Source organism: Oryctolagus cuniculus, chromosome 4 (genome assembly GCF_964237555.1).
Source record: "Oryctolagus cuniculus chromosome 4, mOryCun1.1, whole genome shotgun sequence".
Classification (NCBI taxonomy): domain Eukaryota; kingdom Metazoa; phylum Chordata; class Mammalia; order Lagomorpha; family Leporidae; genus Oryctolagus; species Oryctolagus cuniculus.
Genome location: NC_091435.1, coordinates 150,033,994 through 150,054,652, shown reverse-complemented (window position 1 = coordinate 150,054,652; position 20,659 = coordinate 150,033,994). Strand labels below are relative to the sequence as shown.

The 20,659-nt window shown below is 38.2% G+C and overlaps 1 protein-coding gene across 4 annotated transcripts in view; it reads left to right on the top strand.

The window, feature by feature from the left end:
• Positions 1-20,659, top strand: part of ATP2C1 (ATPase secretory pathway Ca2+ transporting 1) — a 132,132-nt gene that overhangs the window by 70,041 nt on the left and 41,432 nt on the right. For all 4 annotated transcript variants that reach the window (XM_008266005.4, XM_070072820.1, XM_017346719.3 and 1 more), the window contains 10 exons: positions 805-913; positions 3,466-3,621; positions 5,010-5,078; positions 6,069-6,144; positions 8,715-8,781; positions 13,591-13,715; positions 14,496-14,593; positions 16,702-16,797; positions 16,887-16,976; positions 19,177-19,281. In XM_008266005.4, the coding sequence (XP_008264227.2) occupies positions 805-913; positions 3,466-3,621; positions 5,010-5,078; positions 6,069-6,144; positions 8,715-8,781; positions 13,591-13,715; positions 14,496-14,593; positions 16,702-16,797; positions 16,887-16,976; positions 19,177-19,281 (991 nt within the window). The remainder of the gene's footprint in view (positions 1-804; positions 914-3,465; positions 3,622-5,009; positions 5,079-6,068; positions 6,145-8,714; positions 8,782-13,590; positions 13,716-14,495; positions 14,594-16,701; positions 16,798-16,886; positions 16,977-19,176; positions 19,282-20,659) is intronic.

The window sequence follows — 20,659 nt, the reverse complement described above, 5'->3', positions numbered from 1 at the left end:
ATTTGGGAAGTGAACCAGCAAATGGAAGACCTCTCTGTGTCTTTCCCTCTCCCTCTGTAACTCTTTCAAATAAAAAATAAATCTTTAAAAAATGTTGTTGAAGCTATTAATCTGAAATATTTCTGCTTTGATCAATGTAACAAAAATTAGAATATTAAAATTTTAAGTTCTTCCCCCTCCCCCCAAGATTTACTTAATTATTTGAAATGCAGAGTTACAGAGTGAAAGGAAGAGACAGAGGTCTTCCATACTTTGGTTCACTCCTCAGATGGCTGCAAGAGCTGGAGCTGGGGTAGGCCAAAGTGAGGAACCTGAAACTCCATCCTGGTCTCCTACGTGGGTAGCAGGGATTCAAGCACTCGGGCCATCTTCCGCGGCTTTCCCAGATGTATTAACAGGGAGCTGAGTGGAAAGTGCAGCAGCCAGGACACGAACCTGGGGGAGCAGCTAGGCTGTCACGTGGGATGCTATTGCTGCAAGCAGTGGCTTAACCTGTTGCACCGCATTGCCAGCCCCAAAACTCTGTAGCTCTGATGTTGATGTTCTTGACCTATGGATTTATTTAGCAGGTATTTTTGTGTGTAGTTATGCTGAGCACTGTTCTGGGTTCGGTGATGCATAATCCAATACCCAGATGATTCAGAAAATTGCTTCAGTTTTCACAATCTGCATTTGAAAAACTAGTTAGATTTTCCAATGATTTTCTGTTATCTAAGTATCTTAATAAGACCATATAATCCTTTTCTTGGATAAGTAACGTGGCTTTCTTTTTTCAGCCATGGTTGTTTCTGTTTCATGTTACAGTGTGCGTGAAGGAAAACTGGAACATACACTTGCCCGAGACTTGGTTCCAGGTGATACAGTTTGCCTTTCTGTTGGGGACAGAGTTCCTGCTGACTTACGCTTGTTTGAGGTTGGTTTGGGGATCTGTTTGAGAGAATTGAAAATACTTGGATATTAAGCAGCAGTTTGAAGGATTAACCCAGTTGATTTGACACATTTGATATCCAAGTTTAAAAAGTGACAAATGGAAACCTGTTTTTTTTTTTTCTTCCTTAACAATATTTCTGTCTCTCCTATAAAGTCTTTTAATCAACAGATCTTTATGGAAACTTGTGTGTTAGGCACTGTTGGCAACACAGTGAATGTGTGATAGAATTCTTGTAATTAGTGAGCCTGTTATATGTGTACACAAATCACTTATAGAGTGAGATGGAATTCAGTACTTGAATAAGAGAAGTTCAGAAAATAATAGGGGATGGAAATCAGAGAAGGAGAAGATTCCTTTTGAGTGAGGTCTGAGAATGGCTCAGACAACATAGCTTTGGTGGTTGGTAATTGAAAAGTAGTGTTGGACCGAGATAGGTAGGGAAGACAGTGAAACAATAGTGTTCCAAAGTGTGCGTGTTCCCGTGTGGTTGCTTCTTTGCTTAGAATGTTGTTCATCCCAGTAAACCCATTGGGAGTTGCAAGTGTCTTTAAGTCAGAAATGCATTGAATACACCTAACCTGCTATATAGCTTAGCAACACAGTACACTATAAGGTATCAGTTGTTTACCCTCTTGAACGTGTGCTGCAGTGCTGCTGCCAAGCATCATAAGAGAATATCAGACCACATATGCTGAGTAAACATAAGGAGATGGGGAGGAAAAGGCAGCTGCGAACCAGTTTTTATAATTATTTTACCTGAGATTATTTAGGATATGCATGCTCATAAAGAGATGAATCATTTAAAAAGATGTAATTTATTACACTTTTCCAAAAGAAAAAGATTGTTTAGAGTACTTTGTATATAGTGTGAGCTGTGAGTTGTGAAGTTTAAGTAGCAGTGAAACTGCAGAGTAATTTGTTGTGTTCATTTCCTTATCCTGTTCCTTTCCAGGATCTAGCTCAGTGCCTTGCACATAGTTAAGACAGTAAATATTTTTTTGGTGGATGAATGAGTCTGCCACAAGAGAAACATTATGAATAGTTACTAGTTTCTCAAAGAGTGTCCTAAAGACTTGCATAAGAGCTTCTGAAATGCTATGGAATAAAACTACTTGGGAAACAATTGATTTTCACACTTGAGTGTGCTCATAGTCTGTTAGGTTTGCTTTCTTCACCCCTGGTTTGAAGTAGGATGGAGGTGGTGGTCATACTGGTTCTACTGGTCTTACAGAACTTTGAAAACCCTGCTTATTGTCTCTGTATTATTGCTGAGGTGATTCATACTCTAGTGTATTGAAGGTTTTGAAAAGCTCTGCAGTGGGGGAACTGTTTAATTCTTAATTCATTATTTCAGAAACTTGATTGGCTCTAGTATTCTCCTTTGTGTGTGTTATCAGTTTATCCTCTGTGTTACATTACACACACTGTTTACATCCTTGGAAGACATTTTTGTACGGGCTGTACGTACTTTCAGAAACAAAAGCCATGTTTGATGTTTTTCTTGAATGCTTGGATAGGTGAATACTTGTATCAGGAGTGAAACTCTCAGAATTGAACTCTGTTTCAGAGTTGGAAGATATTCATAATCCACATGGAAACATATTTGGTTCTTGTTAACTTTAATTTGGAATGAATGTACGGATATATAGCAAGAAATGAAAATTGAGCCGAAAATAACATACTGATTTCTTTCTCAGTACCCTTTTTCACTCTTTATTCAGGTATTTCTTTCATGATTGGTTTTAATCAGCCAAACATATTTCGAGAATTTTAGGGACATGGCAGAACTAGGAAATAATGTTTTGTCTTAATGTTAGGTTTTAGGAATTTAGGGTTCAAAGAAGGAGTGGAGGTGGCTAGTTAAAGTAGAGAAGACTTTATTTTAGGGAGAACAGAGTAGGGGGTGGGTAAAGAGAAAGTGGGGTTGAGACTGCCTGGACAGAGGGCAGGAGATTTGAAAGTAGGCTTCATTCTGTTTGAGCAGCAAGCAGAGTCCTTTCCTAAGCTGCTTGTTGGGGGAGGTGCAGAGTGCCACATGGACCCTGAAAAGGTGGGGAAGAATACAGGGCATGGGTTTGTGCTAATTGAGAAAGGGAAAGAATGCATGTGTTAGGGAGTCCTGCGTCTTCTCTCTCCCCTACACCTCTCCCAACTCCCCCACCCCGTGGAGATTGGGTCTGTTTTCAGGCAAGAAACGAAAATGGCTCTGAGGCTTATGTCCTTGTTCTGTCACTCAAAGTTGAGTTTTCTCCAAAGATTGAGTCTCAGCTAGTGTCTCCCATTATCCTGGTTGTGTTTTGAATTTTAGGTTAATCAAGTCTCTTGTGCAGCATTCTGTTCTGCATGTCTCAGATTTTGTTGGTGTAACTTCATTTTAAAATACGAGTGTACTATGGTCTTCTTTCAGAGTAGTGGACATGATACAAGTTGTGGCAATCAGTAGAAAGAAAATTTGAAGAAGTGATGGTTATGGATTCTTGAAATGTCAGATGTAGCACTAGCCTCAATTTATAGGATGCTTTATGTTCCCCAAGGCTGTGGATCTTTCCATTGATGAATCCAGCTTGACAGGAGAGACAACACCTTGTTCGAAGGTCACAGCTCCTCAGCCAGCAGCAACTAATGGGGATCTTGCATCAAGAAGTAACATTGCCTTCATGGGAACTCTGGTCAGATGTGGCAAAGCAAAGGTAATGTTGCCAAACTGGTTGGAGTCATTGCTACTGTAGAACTCCCAAACTGGGTCTGCTTGCCTGACATACAGATAAAGCCAATCACTAACATCAGGGTGGTGGAAGAAAGTAGGTATTTATTGCAAAGTGCAGCACAAGGAGCCGGGAAGCTATTGCTTAATTCCTGGGCTCCCCAAGGAGTTAGGGGTGAAGGTTCTTTATAGATTGGGCTTCCTGAGCAGTTAGGTGTGAAGGTTCTTACAGAATGAAATTGGGGCTGAGAGGTCCAAGGTCCAAGTTACTGGTTGGTCAGTGGTGCTTATGACCTTCCTTTGATTGGTCAGTGATGCGGTGCTCTTTAGGGAATTTACGATGGCCCAGGTGGGCTCCAGTCAGTCGGGGGGTTACGGGAAGGTGGCAGCTACAGTCTACCTGGATCTGGAATTCCCCTACACAAATTACCCCAGGACAGTCCTGGCCATCAGGGTTCTTACCTGTTGGAGAAGCAAATGACTGGTTGGGTCTGGTGATTAGAACCTTGTAGAGCCAGCTGTATCACTCCTTCAAGTCAGTGAATTCCTTTGATAAAGGACAGGCAAGGACACCTTGGGCTAAGCGGGCTAGACAAGAGGCTGGGTCCTGCTTTTACATTACAGGGGTTTGTTTTAGTAATAGTCTTTCTTCTTTTGAAAAAAGCAGTTCCTTTGTTTTAAACTATTTTCTTAATTCTTTGCTAGTTTTTTAAAAAATATAAATTTTAACAATATATGATGTAAATTTTATGTCATAAATATATCATATTTTAACAATGTATGATAAAGAAAAGGCAAAATTGAATCTAACTTTTGATAGCTATTTTATAAGACTGAGGGGGATCTTGCACCCCTGAAATGCAAATTTATAAAATATATCCATAGTTCTGCCATTTACTGGATAGAGAATAGTTCTCAGTAGCTGCTCCTTTTTTTTAAGAAACGTTCATTACCACTTAAATAAAATTTTAATTTAGTTGATAAGGTACTGGCTATAGTGTTCTGACTAGGCATTCACCTGTTGACTGATTTGAAATTCTTTATTTCTTGGATTCTCATATTTTGCCAGTATAAATGGTTCTACTCAATAGCTGAAAAGGGGGGAGAAACTAAATTAAAAATTTTATTGAGATGGATTCAAATTTCAGAAATAAAAGCAGAAAATAGGCCTCAGAATTTAGTCAGTGATATGTTTAATCATAAGTTTGCATCATAAGGGGTAGATATTCATGATAGTAACAGATTTGCTAAGAGAGTCTCCAATATCTGTTCCTTGTAGATAAGACTTTGAAGAAAGAGAAGGAAAGTTTGTTTTTTCTTGGGTTGAAAGAGATGATTACATCTGAATGAGCATACATTTATTTCCCCCCTTAGGGTATTGTCATTGGAACAGGAGAAAATTCTGAATTTGGGGAAGTTTTTAAAATGATGCAAGCAGAAGAAGTGAGTATTGTTAATTAGATGCATATTTGTATAAAATGTGAAATTCACTGTAAGTAGAAAACAGAATATTGTGATTTTTTTGCATGTACTTGAAAGCAGCATTTTATTCAGAATATCATTCAGTTGTCTTTGCTGGGATGCATCATTGAAAATCTATAGTTGGAAGGGCCTGAATTTACCTGATCAGGATTTTGATCTTTATTCATGATTTATAAGAGAAAAATGTATATAGCCCATTACTTACAGATCTTACTCTTTTTAGAAATTAGCTTTATATTAATTATAAGAATTATTAATTAGTGTATTTGTACCTGAGAATATGTATTCTTGTACCTCAGAATATACATTCAACCTTACCTAAGGCCAAGGATGGCGAAAACAAAGATAGCCAAGTAAAATAACCTAGAAGGTACTTACGTAAAAATGTTACATTTTGCAGATGTCATATTTTCCTCAAATCATCTGTAATTCTTAGGTAACCTTTCAAGATTCCAGTGTGTGATACAATGTGGAAATCCATTCTGAGAAGCTTGGTAGTGAGAGGTGGCTAAAGAAGACAGGGTTAGCAGTTCAGGAAGTGCCCCGGATACAAAGGCATGGGTTACTAGCACTTTGTGATTACAAGGAAGAATTAGAAAGGTGAGGGAGCAGCTGGTGATAATGAGGTTCTAGAAGCTGATAGGAAGGAGAAGAGATTTTTCCTCAAAGGGAGAAGCATAAGGAAAATGGATTTTACAAATGAACATTTTTGATTCAATAAATATTTTTTATTTTTGAAGTTTAGAGGTTTTTCATTCCTTACCATCTGACTTGGGAATTGTTTAAAGTCTAAGCCTCAGTTTGACCAGGGAAGGTGGTAGTATTTATTTACCTTATGGGAGAGTTGTGTGGTTGCCTTTGGAATGAGTATGTAAGGTATAGCAGAGCCTCTTGCACTGGGAGAGCTTGTTAGCTATAACTGATGGTGGCATTCTTCTCCAATTTGTCAAGGCACCAAAAACTCCTTTGCAGAAGAGCATGGACCTCTTAGGAAAACAACTTTCCTTTTACTCCTTTGGTATAATAGGTAAGAGAAGAGTGAGTATGTGTATGTTTTTCTTGGACTTGTTTATTTTTTGGAGTGGGAAAGATAAAAGTTATAGTCCTATTTATTTGCTGTATTTTTAAACTTCTTTTATTATAAAATCAATCCTCCAGTCATTGTCCTTTTTCACAAAGAAAAAAATAGAACTGTATTTCTTAAAATCAGCATTTCTGTAAACATTTTAATATTTGTCCTATAATCTCCAACAAAATGTAATGATACTATATTATGGATTACTTTTCTCTTTTTGTTTAAAACATGCTGTCATGAACTTGTTGTCATTAAATAGATGCTCTCCTGAAATAAATTTAGATGTTATATAATATTCCATTCTGTGAAAAAAAATACATAAAATCAGCCATCTGATAGACATTTATTTAGTTTTTTTTGGGTTGTTCATTGCTGATAGCCTATTGTAAATACTTGATATTTCTTTAGAATAAATTTGGGTAAATTACTGAGTCAAAGGGTAGCCATGAAATTTTAAAATTTTTGGCCAACTTTGTTGTCATTAAGGTGAGAAAAACCTTATTTCACATTTCATTAGTCAAGAAACTGAGTACTATGTCATATGTATGTTGGTTCTTTTTATTTCATTTTATGACCTGCTATTTCTTCTGTTGTAATGGCTTTTTATGTAACCGGGTTATCAGACTTTTTATTGCTTAAATTAAAAATATTTATTTTAATTACCTTTAAGGTATGGATAATTAACTTGGTAGGAGGGAGATATATGTCATTGAAATATCCCATTTTCCTGAGATTCTATGAGCACCCTCCTGCTGATACTTTCTGCAATTATGGTTTCTGCAGTGGTTCTGTTCATAAAGACTCCCACTCCCAAGTTTATAAGAGCATTTATATAAGCATTGCTCCATTGTAATTTTAATTTTGATGCCTAACTGTATTATCTTGTTTAAAATTTAGTTTTGTACATGAATTAAGGTAGAACTAAGATGTTTGTACTCAAAAGTTAATTATCCCAGTACCATTGATTTCTATAATCCATTCTTTTTTTTTCACTTGAGTTGCAGTGACATCTTTATCATATATGAAACACAAATACTAATTTTGGAGTCTTTACTCCTGTAATTCTCTTGCCATTTAAATTATTCTTTCTAGCTCAATGTTTTAAAGTCAATAATACGGTTTAAAGCAATATTTCCGTTGCATATTTTTAGTGAAATAATTCCTTATGTATTATCTCTTTAGCTACCTTTGATTTTATTCATCTATATATGTGATGATCTAACTTTATCATGAAGTAGAAGGTTGGAAGATAGTTGACTTTATCTGGTGTGTATGTTCTCATAGCTCCTTTCATTTGATTATTGCTATTGAAATTTTTCAGTGAATTTCATGTTAAAGGAAATTCTAGCCAACTCTTAGTAGTTTATAGGAATGCTATACTATTAAAACTAATGCTGTCTCATTGAAACCAAATCAAATTTAATGATAAATATGCTCCAACTTAAGGTTTATCTGGTTTTATATTAGTATAATGATTTTTATTATTAGGATAATACAAAATAGAACAAGTTGAGGGTCAAGATCTAGATATGCGGTAAGCAAAGTTTTTTTTTTTTTTTTTTTGTAAAGGGCCAGGTAGCAAGTATTTTAGGCTCTTATGGCTATAGTGTGTCTGTTAGAGATACTTCATTAATTTTCATATTAACATGACAGCAACCATGACCAAAATGTAAACAAATGGGCATGGCTATATTCCAGCATGCTTTATTTATAGAAACAGACTGGAGTTCTGCAGCTTATTAGTTGGCTGACCCTTATTATAAAAATTTATTAGTATAATTTTTAGTGTCTTAGAGGATCACTACCTGAAGTATTATTTTGTAGTTATACAGAGATGGAAAAAAACTTGCTTTTAATGTCCCAGACTAAAGCAGAATAAGTACAATCTTGATGTTGTTCTGTTTTTATCAGACCTCTAATGATTCAATATTTTCTTTTTCCTGACACACTCCTTGCCCCCTGTTCTTTATAAATATTAAAAATTAAAGCAGGGAATATGGTTTATGTTAATTGCTTTTTGAATTATTTGAATGCCACGGAAGTGATAATTTTTAAATGCTAATACAACTTTAGGTTTCTTAAGTAAGGCACATCACTCTGAGCCAAGTTCTTACTGTTCCTACTTGTAGAGTACAGACTTAACATGTAGTAGCTGGATGTTAAGTTTTGAAAAGTTCTAGTGTTTTTCTTTTCCAAGTTGATAGTAAGTATGAGACATGTCTTATGCTGCTCCTTTTTCCCATTGTATGAAATTGCTGGTGATGTTTTCTTGAACTGTCAGTTACTGCTATAAGGGATGGGTGGGAGGAAATGGCAGTAAAAGGTAAACTGTATGCGCTTGCATAGCCTAAACTTTAAGCAGTGTTAACTTTGCGAGATGGAGTTTTTTTTAAAACCTTGTAGTTGTGAACTGATCACTTTCCCTTTTGTATCAAGGGACCCTTTGGATGCCTTCAGCTTATTTTGTCCCTTCTAGGTGATTTTATAGAAGAGAGAAAAACAGGTATTTGATTCTGTTCCAGGTATAATCATGTTGGTTGGCTGGTTACTAGGAAAAGATATCCTGGAAATGTTTACGATTAGTGTAAGGTAAGTTCGAATACTTTACATAGAGCCCATAAGAGTATGAGGGTACTTGAGAAAAGTTCATGGAAAATGAAATTGAAAGATTATTTTGTTGCAAAAATTTTGATATTCATGCATAGTTTTTCATAACAGACCTTTTGCCTGAACTGTTTAAGGGCTCATTATATGCTTGGGTCTCAAAATTTTTTGCACCAAAATAAACTTAAATTTTAAAGAAAAATAATCTTTTTAAATTTGAGACACAGAGAACTCCCATCTGCTGGTTAATTCCCCTCACCTTCACGCCACAGATGCATGCAGTGACTGGGGCTGAGCCAAAGCTGGGAGCCAGGAGCTCAATCTGGGTCTCCCATGTGGGTCACAGGGACCCGACTGGTTGAGCCTTCACTGCTGCCTCCTTGAGTGTGCATTAGCAGAAAGTTGAAATTGGGAATGGAGTTGGAACTTGAGCTGAGGCACTCCAGTGTAAGATGCAGGTATCCCAAGTGGCATCTAATGTCAAACATCTGTCCCTAAACTTACCTTTTAATTCTGTTTTCCATGAACTCCTTGAAATAGCCTCCTGTCATATCTTTGCTTAAATAGTTCAAAAGTCTCTCGATTAAAACTTACATACATGGCAGTGAAGAAAACCCACAGTTAGTGTCTGGGATTATTAACTCATTCTCACACTTTTGTATGTAGAGAAGAATTGTTTAACAGAAAATTAGCAGCATGAGGTTACAAAAAATGAATAACCAACCTTGGAGGAGAAAAAAAATGGGAGAAAAAGCAAATAATTTCCAAAATAAGCAGAAAGCTTGGGTTGAAGAAAAGGATCAGAGAACAAAGAAAGATTTTGGAAATTAGCATTATGATTGCCAAATTAACATTGTAAGACTGTAATGTAAGATTGAAGAAGGTTTCTTTAAAAACTGGAGTAAAATATCTGAAACAGAATGAGATAGAAGTGCAAAAAATGGGAGTATTTCAAGAAATAGCTTCTAATAGGAATTTCAGAAAGAGGTAAGGTGAAATTATGTAAGAAATGATGTATGAATTTTTTTTCAAGCTAAAACAAAAAATGAGTATAGATTGCAAGAGTCATTAAATGCCAGTTAGGATGGAGAAAACTGCAACTAAGTAAGTCTTTGTGACTGTAAAGAAAACAAGTCAGATCACCCCCAAAGGAAGGATGACTGAGCTGGCCTGAGACTTCTCATTAAAGCTACAATTCTGACTGCTGGGATCCTTCTTGGTTCTGCTAAACATTTTAACTGATATGAAAGTGATAAGGCACATTTTACCCTTCAGCTGGCATGACAACTTCCCTCTCCCCTCCTCTGAGAGTCCATGCAGCATTTACCTCAGTACTAGGAGCTGAGGCCAACATGTGAGTGGCCAGCTCCTCTAGTTAAGTTAACCTAATGTTCCCTAGTAGATAACATCTCTTGAAAGGTGCACTTCCCAGAGTGCCTGCAAGGGGCATGACTAGCTCTAAGAGTCACTGTATTCAGAAAACTCAAAGCTATGCTTTTCATAGGATAATTACAGTTTTCCAAGCCAGAGACAGTTTATCAGTCAGGGGGTCCCCTTATCATAAGCAGTATTGCCTGGCAACATTCTTGGCATACTGTTCTTATCAGGTTACTAGAGGAGTAGAACTAGATAGTTAATCAAATGCAGAGGGAAAAAGCATTTTATTAAGTCTTCATCCACAGTAACGTCAAATCATGCTAGACAGTGGGACTTTGAGAGCAAATTGTGGAGGAAAATGATATAGCCTTTAAATTATGCCTTTCCAAAGTATCAGTTCAATTAATTACAGAGAAGCAACTACTTAGAACATTTTGTCAAAAAACTTATTCTGGTATGAATTCTCGCAACACAAAGTTCAAAGAAATTAAGATGATGTGTGGGTCCAGCGCCTTGGCTCAATAATCTAATCCTCCGCCTAGCGGTGCTGGCACACCGGGTTCTAGTCCTGGTCAGGGCGCCGGATTCTGTCCCGGTTGCCCCTCTTCCAGGCCAGCTCTCTGCTATGACCCGGGAGTGCAGTAGAGGATGGGCCAAGTGCTTGGGCCCTGCACCCGCACGGGAGACCAGGAGAAGCACCTGGATCCTGGCTTCGGATCAGCGCGGTGCGCCGGCTGCAGCGTGGCGGCCATTGGAGGGTGAACCAACGGCAAAGGAAGACCTTTCTCTCTGTCTCTCTCACTGTCCACTCTGCCTGCAAAAAAAAAAAAAAAAAAAAAAAAGATGATGTGTGAACACAACAAAGGTCAAAATCTGTCTAGGTGTCTAAGGAAAAGAAATCATGGGTGACATCCCCGTAATAGGTCTAGGAAGTAGTAGCTCAACTATTAGAACAAGAATCAGGGTATTTCAAATGGAAAAATCAGATATATTACAAAGAATAGGTAAAATGAATCAGAAGTAAAAACGTGTGATATAATTAATATAATTTTTCTCCTAAAGAAGCAAAAGTGAAATTTAAACTCTTGCTTTTAATCTGTATTAAAAAAAATCATAGGTTAAATGTGAAATAAATCAAGAATGAGATATTAGTCAATGACATATTCTCTGTTAGACCCAATTTTTGTTTTTGAGCAGTTTTAGGATTTTCTTTTCTTTTTTGGAGCAGTTCTGTTTGTTAAGTGTTGCCATATCATGAATTTTATTCTTTCTTCAAGGATTTCCAAAGAATAAGACATTTATGGGCCAGCACCGTGGGGCAGTAGATTAATCCTCTGCCTGTGGCGCCTGCATCCCATATGGGCACCGGTTCTAGTCCTAGCTGCTTCTCTTCCAGTCCAGCTCTCTGATGTGGCCTGGGAAAGCAGTAGAAGATGGCCCAAGTGCTTGGGCTTCTGCACCCGCATGAGAGACCAGGAAGAAGCACCTGGCTCCTGGCTTCAGATCGCCACAGCTCCGGCTGTTGTGCTGTTTGGGGAGTGAATCAGCGGACGGAAGACCTTTCTCTCTGTCTCTCCCTCTTACTGTCTGTAACTCTACCTCTCAAGTAAATAAATAAATAAAAATTAAAAAAAAGAGACATTTTAAAATTTTTAAGAGAATAAAACACTTTATTTTCTAATTATCACATCTCCATTCGATTATCTTATTAATCTAGATATATTATGAAATCTTTTAGCTTGAAACATTTAGTTGTTTCATCACTCTAGGAATTATTACTGTTTTTTTAAAAGATTTATTTATTTATTTGAAAGGCAGAGTTATATACAGAGAAGGAGAAACAGAAAAGACAGAGGTCTTCCATCCACTGATTTTACTCCACAAATGGCCACAATGGCTGGAGCAGGTCTGATTCAAAGCCAGGAGCCAGGAGCTTCCTCTTGGTCTCCCACGTGGATGCAGGTGCCCGAGCACTTGGGCCATTCTCCACTGCTTTCCCAGATGCATTAGCAGGGAGCTGGATCAGAAGTGGAGCAGCCAGGACTCAAACTGAAGCCTATATGGAATGCTGGTGCTTTAGGGGGCGGCTTTACCCCCTACACATCAGCGCCGATAGGGTCACAGAAAGAGAGGCTGCTCATACATCTGCTGGGTCACTCCCCAAGCGGCTGCAACAGCCAGGGCTTGGGCAGGCTGAAGCCAGGAGCCAGGAACCAGGAGCTTTTTCCAGGTCTCCCAAGTGGGTATAGGGGCTGAAGCACATGGGCCATCCTCTTCTGCTATCCCTGGCACATTAGCAGGGAGCTGAATCAGAAGTGGAGCAGCTGGTTCTATTTGCATGAGGAGCATTCTATTAAAGTAACCTAAGGGAGAGGAGGAAGTGTGAATGACAGCACATAAGTCTTGACTCTTCAGTGTATTGTAAGTGGTGCTTGTTTGCTTTCAACCTTCAGAATCGCCCTATAAACAAAGCATGAGAAGGTTAGCTATGGTTATAGAACAGTTGTCAGTAATACTAACCAGGTACATTAAAAAGTTTTCAAGGTTCATCCATGTTGTAGCATGTATTACTCCTTTTATTTTATTTTTTTTAAGATTTACTTATTTATTTGAAAGTAAGAGTTACACAAAGATAGAGGCAGAAAGAGAGGTCCTCCTTCCGCTGGTTCACTCCCCAACTGGCGGCAAGGGCCAGAGCTGCGCCGATCTGAAGCCAGGAGCCGGGAGCCTTGAGCCTCCTCCTGGTCGGTCTCCCACGTGGGTGCAGGGGTCCAAGGACTCGGGCTATTTTCCTCTGCTTTCCCAGGCCATAGCAGAGAGCGGGATAGGAATTGGAGCAGCCCAGTCTCGAACCAGTGCCCATATGGGATAGCAGCACTGCAGGCAGTGGCTTTACCCGCTACGCCACAGTGCTGGCCCTCGTCGTTCCTTTTTATAGCTAAATAAATACTCTTCTAGAGTATGGTATCACAGTGTCGCATTCATCAGTTGATGGGTATTTGGTCTGTTTCCGACCTTGCTTCCATCTTTTGATTACTGTAAATAGTGCTACAATGAACATTTCATGTGTAAATTTTTGTCTCAATGTCTGTTCTTTTTCATATTTTATAGGAGAGGAAACTAGTCTTTAGAGCTGGATTAATAAGTACCCAATGTTACACAACTAAAAGGTGGTGAAACCAGGAGTAAAAAATAAGGCAGTTTGCTATCAGGATCTATATTCTTTAACTATTGTGCTTAGCTTGGCAGCTAGTATGTGTGCAGTAAATGATTATCAGTGTTCCTTTATTTGAGAAGACCAGTGTTGGCAGTTGCAGGATCAGTTTTGCATTTTATTTGGCTTTACATAATGTACAATTCAGATCATTGCCGTGGTTACTCCTTAGTGTAAATTTTAATATTGTGCATTGGTTATAGTTTGGCTGTAGCAGCAATTCCTGAAGGTCTTCCCATTGTGGTCACAGTGACACTGGCCCTTGGTGTTATGAGAATGGTGAAGAAAAGGGCCATTGTGAAAAAACTGCCCATCGTTGAAACTCTGGGTAAGTCTGTGTTAAGCTCATGCTTATGCAATGATGGTTTTAGTAGTTCATGTCAACATGAATCATACTTGAGTTGTACAGTTTTTCTTTTAGAGGCTAGCATAATGGTATTTGGCCTGTGGCAAAGTTTGGGTATGGTTTAAACAACCAAAAGCAATTAAAAATTCAGATCTCTAGGCGCAGGACTTTATGAGAAATCTTTCGGCCTTGTGGAATGTTCTATTGCTTAAATCAAGTAAAAAAATTCATGTAATAGATTAAATTTGGAGTAAAATTAATAGAATTCTTTTCTTTTGACATTGCAATGAAGTACAATTTGGGGATTATTACTCTCCCCAAATGCCATATTTGAATTGAATTTGCTTCTAAGACAGTGAGTATATAGTAGTTATATTGCTGTAATGTAACTTTATGTGCAATAACTATGAAACTCCTTTTTTTAAAATTTAGGATATTCAAAAATAATACAATTTTTATTTGTATTTTAATATTGAGAAAATGAAATATCTTGAAAAATCCTTAAAGAAATTACAGGAGTTTGAATATAATAGAGTATCCTCAAAACTTTATAAAAATTTATTACATAAAATTAATTTTTATGTTTAATTTCAGAAGCTTAACCTTATGATGAATCAAGCATAAAGAGAGAAGTTAATCTAAAATTACCACTAAGTTAGATCTCTACAAAACTGGGGGAATTAGGACAGGGTTTCCAGAGTCTTGGATTTGCTTCCTGAGTGAACCCTGCTTGTTTGGTGACATATAGTGATTTCTTCTTAGGCTGCTGTAATGTGATTTGTTCAGACAAAACGGGCACACTGACGAAGAATGAGATGACTGTTACACACATATTCACTGCAGAGGGTCTCCATGCTGAGGTACAGTACAGCTTGTTTTGTTTTCTAGCAGTGACGTGCCTTGTAAAGAAACCTAGTAGCTTTCTTAACAGTTTCAGTGTCTCACCTTTGAAAGGGCCATAAGTTAGCAGCAGCAGTTTTCTCTTCCCACGTGTTTGTTTAATCTAGAAACTCCTAGATACCTTCTCCTTCCATCACCCGATCTTGCCAGCTTTTCTCTCCTCAGTAACTTTCAGTTGAGTAGCCAGCTGCTTTGATCCATTGTGCAGTCATTTCTCACCTGACCTTCTGAGAAGCCTCTTGGTATTTTTATAGCAACTCCTAATGCCATCACCATATAGATTAAGGGTTCTTTCTGGAGCCAACTTTTGAGTGTGTCACTCCCTAAATTATGATGCTTCAGTGGCTTTATATTGCAGCTGGGATCCTGACCAGTGGTCTCTCAGGACCCTACTTTCTGTCTTTTATTTTATTTCCCTCTTTGGCCTTGTATGTTGTTTTTTGATTTCTGTGCGCTGAATAAACTTGCTTTGTAGTTCTTCCAGTGGGACAAAGTTCTTCCCACTGCTGCTCTCACTGTTTACGATAGCCTAATGCTTCTTCATCCTTTGCTTCTGAATTCCAGCCCTACTTCAGAAAATCTTTGGGATCACCCACAATTGGCCCTGTGTTATGTTGTCTTAGCATTTTATCCCTCTCCTCTTAGTCCTTAACCCAGTGAACTTTTCTGTTCCTCTTTTCTGTTAGATGCTAAGTTGTAAGAGAGCTGGAACCATATTGCCTAGCTTAGGGCCTGCCTCCATCATAGTAAATACTTGAATGAATAAATGAATGAATGAATTATTTTAGAAGTTCCGTATGGACAGTCTTTTTTTTTTTTAATTTATTTTATTTATTTGAAAGAGAAAGAGAGGTCTTCCATCTACTGGTTCACTCTCCAAATGGCCGCAATGGCCAGAGCATAGCTGATTCAAAACCAGGAGCTGGGTGCTTCTTCCGGGTCTCTCATGTTGGGCCATCCTCTGCTGCTTTCCCAGGTGTATTAGCAGGGGCCTGGGTTGGAAGTGTAGAGGCGGGACTCCAGCCAGTGCTCATATGGGATGCTGGCGCAGCAGGCTGGGGCGTTAACCCACTGTGCCACAGCACTGGCCTCTGTTTGGACAGTCTTATAAATGCATATCACTGTGCGATGGTTTGTTGTGATGTTGATTAGAGCCAAGATCCCATCTTTGCTACTCGCTGTAGGATTTTTGACTGGGATGCTATTAATGTTATTTACGATAGACACAGTATTTTAAAATGAATTTACAGCTAATATATTCAGTGGAATTTGTATTAGACAATTGACAGAAATCCTACTTGGGTTTAATTAAGTCCATTCTTCTAGATCTTAACATGAGACTTGATGTTTAAGGTGCTGGACTTGGTCAGGGATACCCAGAGTTGTGTTGGTGAATATCCCCTTTCTGGCGAATGGGTTCCATGTGCTTACATGGTCCAGATATGGAAGATAAGATACTGGTTTCTCTTTTGTTTTGAGGCTATCATTTTAAATGTCAAGCATTAAACATTTGTTAATTATTTTCTTCCTAAACTGTGTTCTTTTTGTTGTGAAACTTACTTTGGTTTGGTTTGGTTTGTTCTTGCCAAATGAAAGAAGTGCCTGGCTTGTTTCTACCTCTGGTTTTTAAAATCTGCATGCAATATGCTGTGTTAAAGTAGTTTGCAGTGTTAGGGTAAATCTCTCAGTGTCTCTGAGCCTTCATATTTGCCAAATGAATTCTGCTTTTGTCTAGACCACAGGTTTATGTTGAATGTTAAATGTAATGAATTTGAGTTATTTGCAAATTATAGTGTGCTTTTTAAGTGTAATGTTCTATAAACTTAAGCTCACTTACACAGATTTTTTTAGTTTACTTAACCTTTTTGTAGCATATGAAAGTGGAAACTAGAATCTTCTTAGGTTAATCATTGTGGTGCAGATTAGAATCTAGATGTTTCTAATCTTAAAATTCTTCTAAGTGCTTTACCAGTGTCATGGTGTACAGTGAAATGAACAAAGCCCATTGTAGATTTGGCTCTCCTGTGTCTTGTGACTGTACTATTGACCCCATGTTAATGTTCCGTAGGTTACTGGCGTTGGCTATAATCAGTTCGGAGAAGTGATTGTTGATGGTGATGTTGTTCATGGTTTCTATAACCCAGCTGTTAGCCGAATTGTTGAGGTAAATATTTCATTCTCCAAAAAGATGTCTTTCTTCGTAATGACTAAAGGCATAGTAATGGGTTCATGGTGTATATGATTTTCTCTTAGGCGGGCTGTGTGTGCAATGATGCTGTCATTAGAAACAACACTCTAATGGGGAAGCCGACAGAAGGAGCCTTGATCGCTCTTGCAATGAAGGTATGTGTCTCTACCCAACCTATCCTCTTTGACCATGAGATGTCACCCTGAAACAAAATGTGAGACCATCAATTTCAGTATTACTGGTTTTTAGGTATTGAATAATGAAGACTTAGTATTTTGTTGTTTTCCTGCCCAATGGGAGCTAGGCATAGAGTTTATTTTACTATAACTTTATTCCTTACAAAGCTTACAGACTAATGTGATGGATTTCTTCTTATGAGGAAATGTTCCTGTCTTCCATAATATTGACATCCATGTGTGAAGCACTTTATAAATGTGTATGATAGCTGATAAATGAATAAATGGCAACATTCTTTGATATTTCCGGATAATAAAGATTTTAATGAAGTCACAAGAAATTAGCTTTTATTTTTCTGGTCTTTCCTTTCCCTTTCTCATCAACTTTTCAAAAGTGAATGTAGATTTAAAATTTGTATTTGGGGGCAGGTGTTAAGCCACCACTTGGGATGTTTAAATCCCATGTCGAGTGCCTATTTGAGTCCCAGCTCCTCTGCTACCTACCCAGCTTCCTGCTGATGTACTTAGGAAAGCAGTGGATGATGACCCAAGTGTTGGGATTCCTGCCACCCCCCGGGAGACCCAGATGGAGTTCCTGGCTCCTAGCTTCAGTCTGGCCCAGCCCTGGCTGTTGCAGCTGTTTGGGGAGCGAAACAGCAGATGGAAGATCAGTCTCTCTTTCTCCCACTCTCCCTTTGAAATAACTAAATCTTTAAAAAAAATTTGTAATGAGGAGACAGACTACTGTCCCAGCAACCTTTTCATCTGTCTTAGTTAATTTTATCTTCTAAATTCTACATTTGATTAATTGAGAAACCTGATAGTTTTTGGATATATGTATTTCCTGAGAGAAAGCTATATTTTTATCATCTGGTCTATGTTAGTAAAATAGCATAATATAGCTTTTGTTTATTTTTTTAAATATTTTATTTATTTATTTATTTGAAAGAGAGATCGCCCATCTGTTGATTAATTTCCCAAATGACCACAACAGCCACTGGTCCAGGCTGAAGCCAGGAGCCAGGCACTTCGTCTGGGTCTCCCATGTGGGCGACAGAGGCAAAAGCACGGGTCATCTTCTGTTGTCTTCCCAGGCATATTATCAGGAAGCGTCATCAGAAGTGGAGTAGCCGGGACTCAAATCAAGCACTCTGATAAGGGATGCTGACTTGTGCAGTGGATTAATACACTGTGTCATAGGGCCGGCTCTGTGCATAGTATAGCTTTTAAAAAGATACTGAAAAAATGGGCCAGATGTTTGGCCCAGCTGTGAAGATGCCTGTATCCCTTATCAGAGTGCCTGAGTTTGAATTCCAGCTGTACTTCTGATGCACCTAAGCGTGTGTACCCTGGGGGGCAGTAGATGATGGCGCAAGTGGTTGGGTCACTACCACTGATGTGAGAGACCTGGACTGAGTTATTGGTTCTTTGCTTTGGCCTAGCCCTAGCCATTATGGGCATTTGGGGAGTGTCAGAGTATCTGGGTTCAAATCCCAGCTCCATTCCCGATTTCAGCTTCCTGCTGATTGAATGGAGGTGGGCATTTGGCAGCAGTGGTTGTCACACCACTGAGGATGTCCACATTCCATATTGGAATGCCTGGTTCAAGTCCCAGCTCCACTTCTGATCCAGCTTCCTGTTAGTGTGTGCTCTCAGAAGGCAGTGGATGATGGCTCAAGGACTTGGGTCCTTGCCACCCACTAAGGAGACTCAGATGGAGTCTCTGTTTCCTGGCTTCGCCCTGGCCCAGCCCTGACTTTTGTAGGCATTTTGGGAATGGATCAGCAGATTAAAGATCTCTGTCTTTCTCTCTTTCAAATAAAATGAAAATAAATAAAAAATATAAAGCTATAATCTTCAAATAATCCACAACAAATATTTTTTGAGGAAAAAGTGTATGTTCCATATTGATTGATGCCATTTTTGTATTCTGCTTCCTTTTAGATTAATATAGCCTAGTTTGGTCTACATTCAGTCCAAGTAACATGCCTTAGGCTCCCTTGTTGAAGATGTACTCTGCTTTTCAGGAAAACGCAGCATTGCTGTTCTTTCACCATTATTTGGAAAACAATCCAGGGATTTCTAACCAAGTTAGCTACATGTTGTGATCATTATTCTTTGTTACTTGGGAAAAGTAGTCATGTGTTGGTGAGGATTAACTTTTTTTTGTTCCATATAGATGGGGCTTGATGGACTTCAACAGGACTATATCAGAAAAGCTGAATACCCATTCAGCTCTGAGCAGAAATGGATGGCTGTTAAATGTGTGCACCGAACCCAGCAGGTATCCCTGTATTTTTTAAAAATATATTCTGTCTTAAATAACTTTATTTACTGTCTACCTTTAGACAATCATCCTACATAAAAGACCTGTGACTTTAAAGTCTGTAATTATAGAGCATGTTCATCTCACGTTATTCTCATACTCTTTCTGATACTCTTTCCCTGCGAAGTCCATGTATAGGGAGACTTAGTTTTACTGTGTGGGCAAATAACTGATTTGTAGCCTAGTCTTCAGCCTCCTGGAGCTTACTTTGTTGTTTACTTTTGATGATAGTTCTTCATGGGTCTCTGCTGAGTCTGTTTTTAATCTGTACTCTTTCACTGAAGGAATGTCTTGACTCTACAAAAATAAAACCATATATTTTGTAGAAAAGTTGTTCTGAAATGTGTATAAATCATGTTAATTGATCCAGTTTACAAACTGACAAAATGATGTCTACTGATAACTCAAGCTACCATCTTGTTCCTGAGTGCTTTAGAAATTTTTACAGTTTGTGCAATAAGAATTCTGAATTTCTACATTATATAATTATATCATTTATAGTTATTACTAGCTTGATGTTTAAATTTACTTTGTCCTTAAAAAAATAAATTGGTTATTTTTATATTTCCTTTGATTGGAATGAAGTTAGTTATATGCTCACCTGTGAGCATTTTGGAACCAATTATATCTCTGTATAGGAATGAATAAAAAAAAATTCCTTCCCTCACCTGTGATAATAGGAAATATGTTGGTCTTGAAAGAAAACCACACTGAGTTAACACTGAGCTTGTAAGTAGAAGGCTTCTGGGAACTCTATTCTTGAGAGGTGAAAGAAGGATGTCTGTGCAGTTTTTAGGGGAATTTTTTCCAAACTCCTGGTGTGAGAGACAGTTGAAAGCAGAACTATAAAAATGAAATGACTGCTACTTTAAACCTTGTAATATAATGCTTTTAAAAATGGCATTAAATGGTTTTTAGCTGCTGTCCTTTAACTGTACTGGGTACTTTAAAAATTTGTGGAGAATGGAATTAAAAGGTAAGTTTGTTTTGTTGCAAAACCTTTTTAAATCCATGCAGTTTTCTCATAATACACATTTTCTGTAAACTTTTTCAAGATCCTTTGTATGCATGGATTTCAAAAACTTTTTGCACTAAAAACTTAGTTTTTTTTTTTTTTTTAAAGATTATTTATTTATTTGAAAGAGTTAGAGAGAGGCAGAGGCAGAGAGAGGTCTTCCATTCGCTGGTTTACTCCCCAGATAGCCGCAATGGTTGGAGCTGCACTGATCTGAAGCCAGGAGCCAGGAGCTTCTTCTGGGTTTCCTGCACGAGTGCAGGGGCCCAAGGATTTGGCCCATCTTCTACTGCTGTTCCAGGCCATAGTAGAGCTGGATCA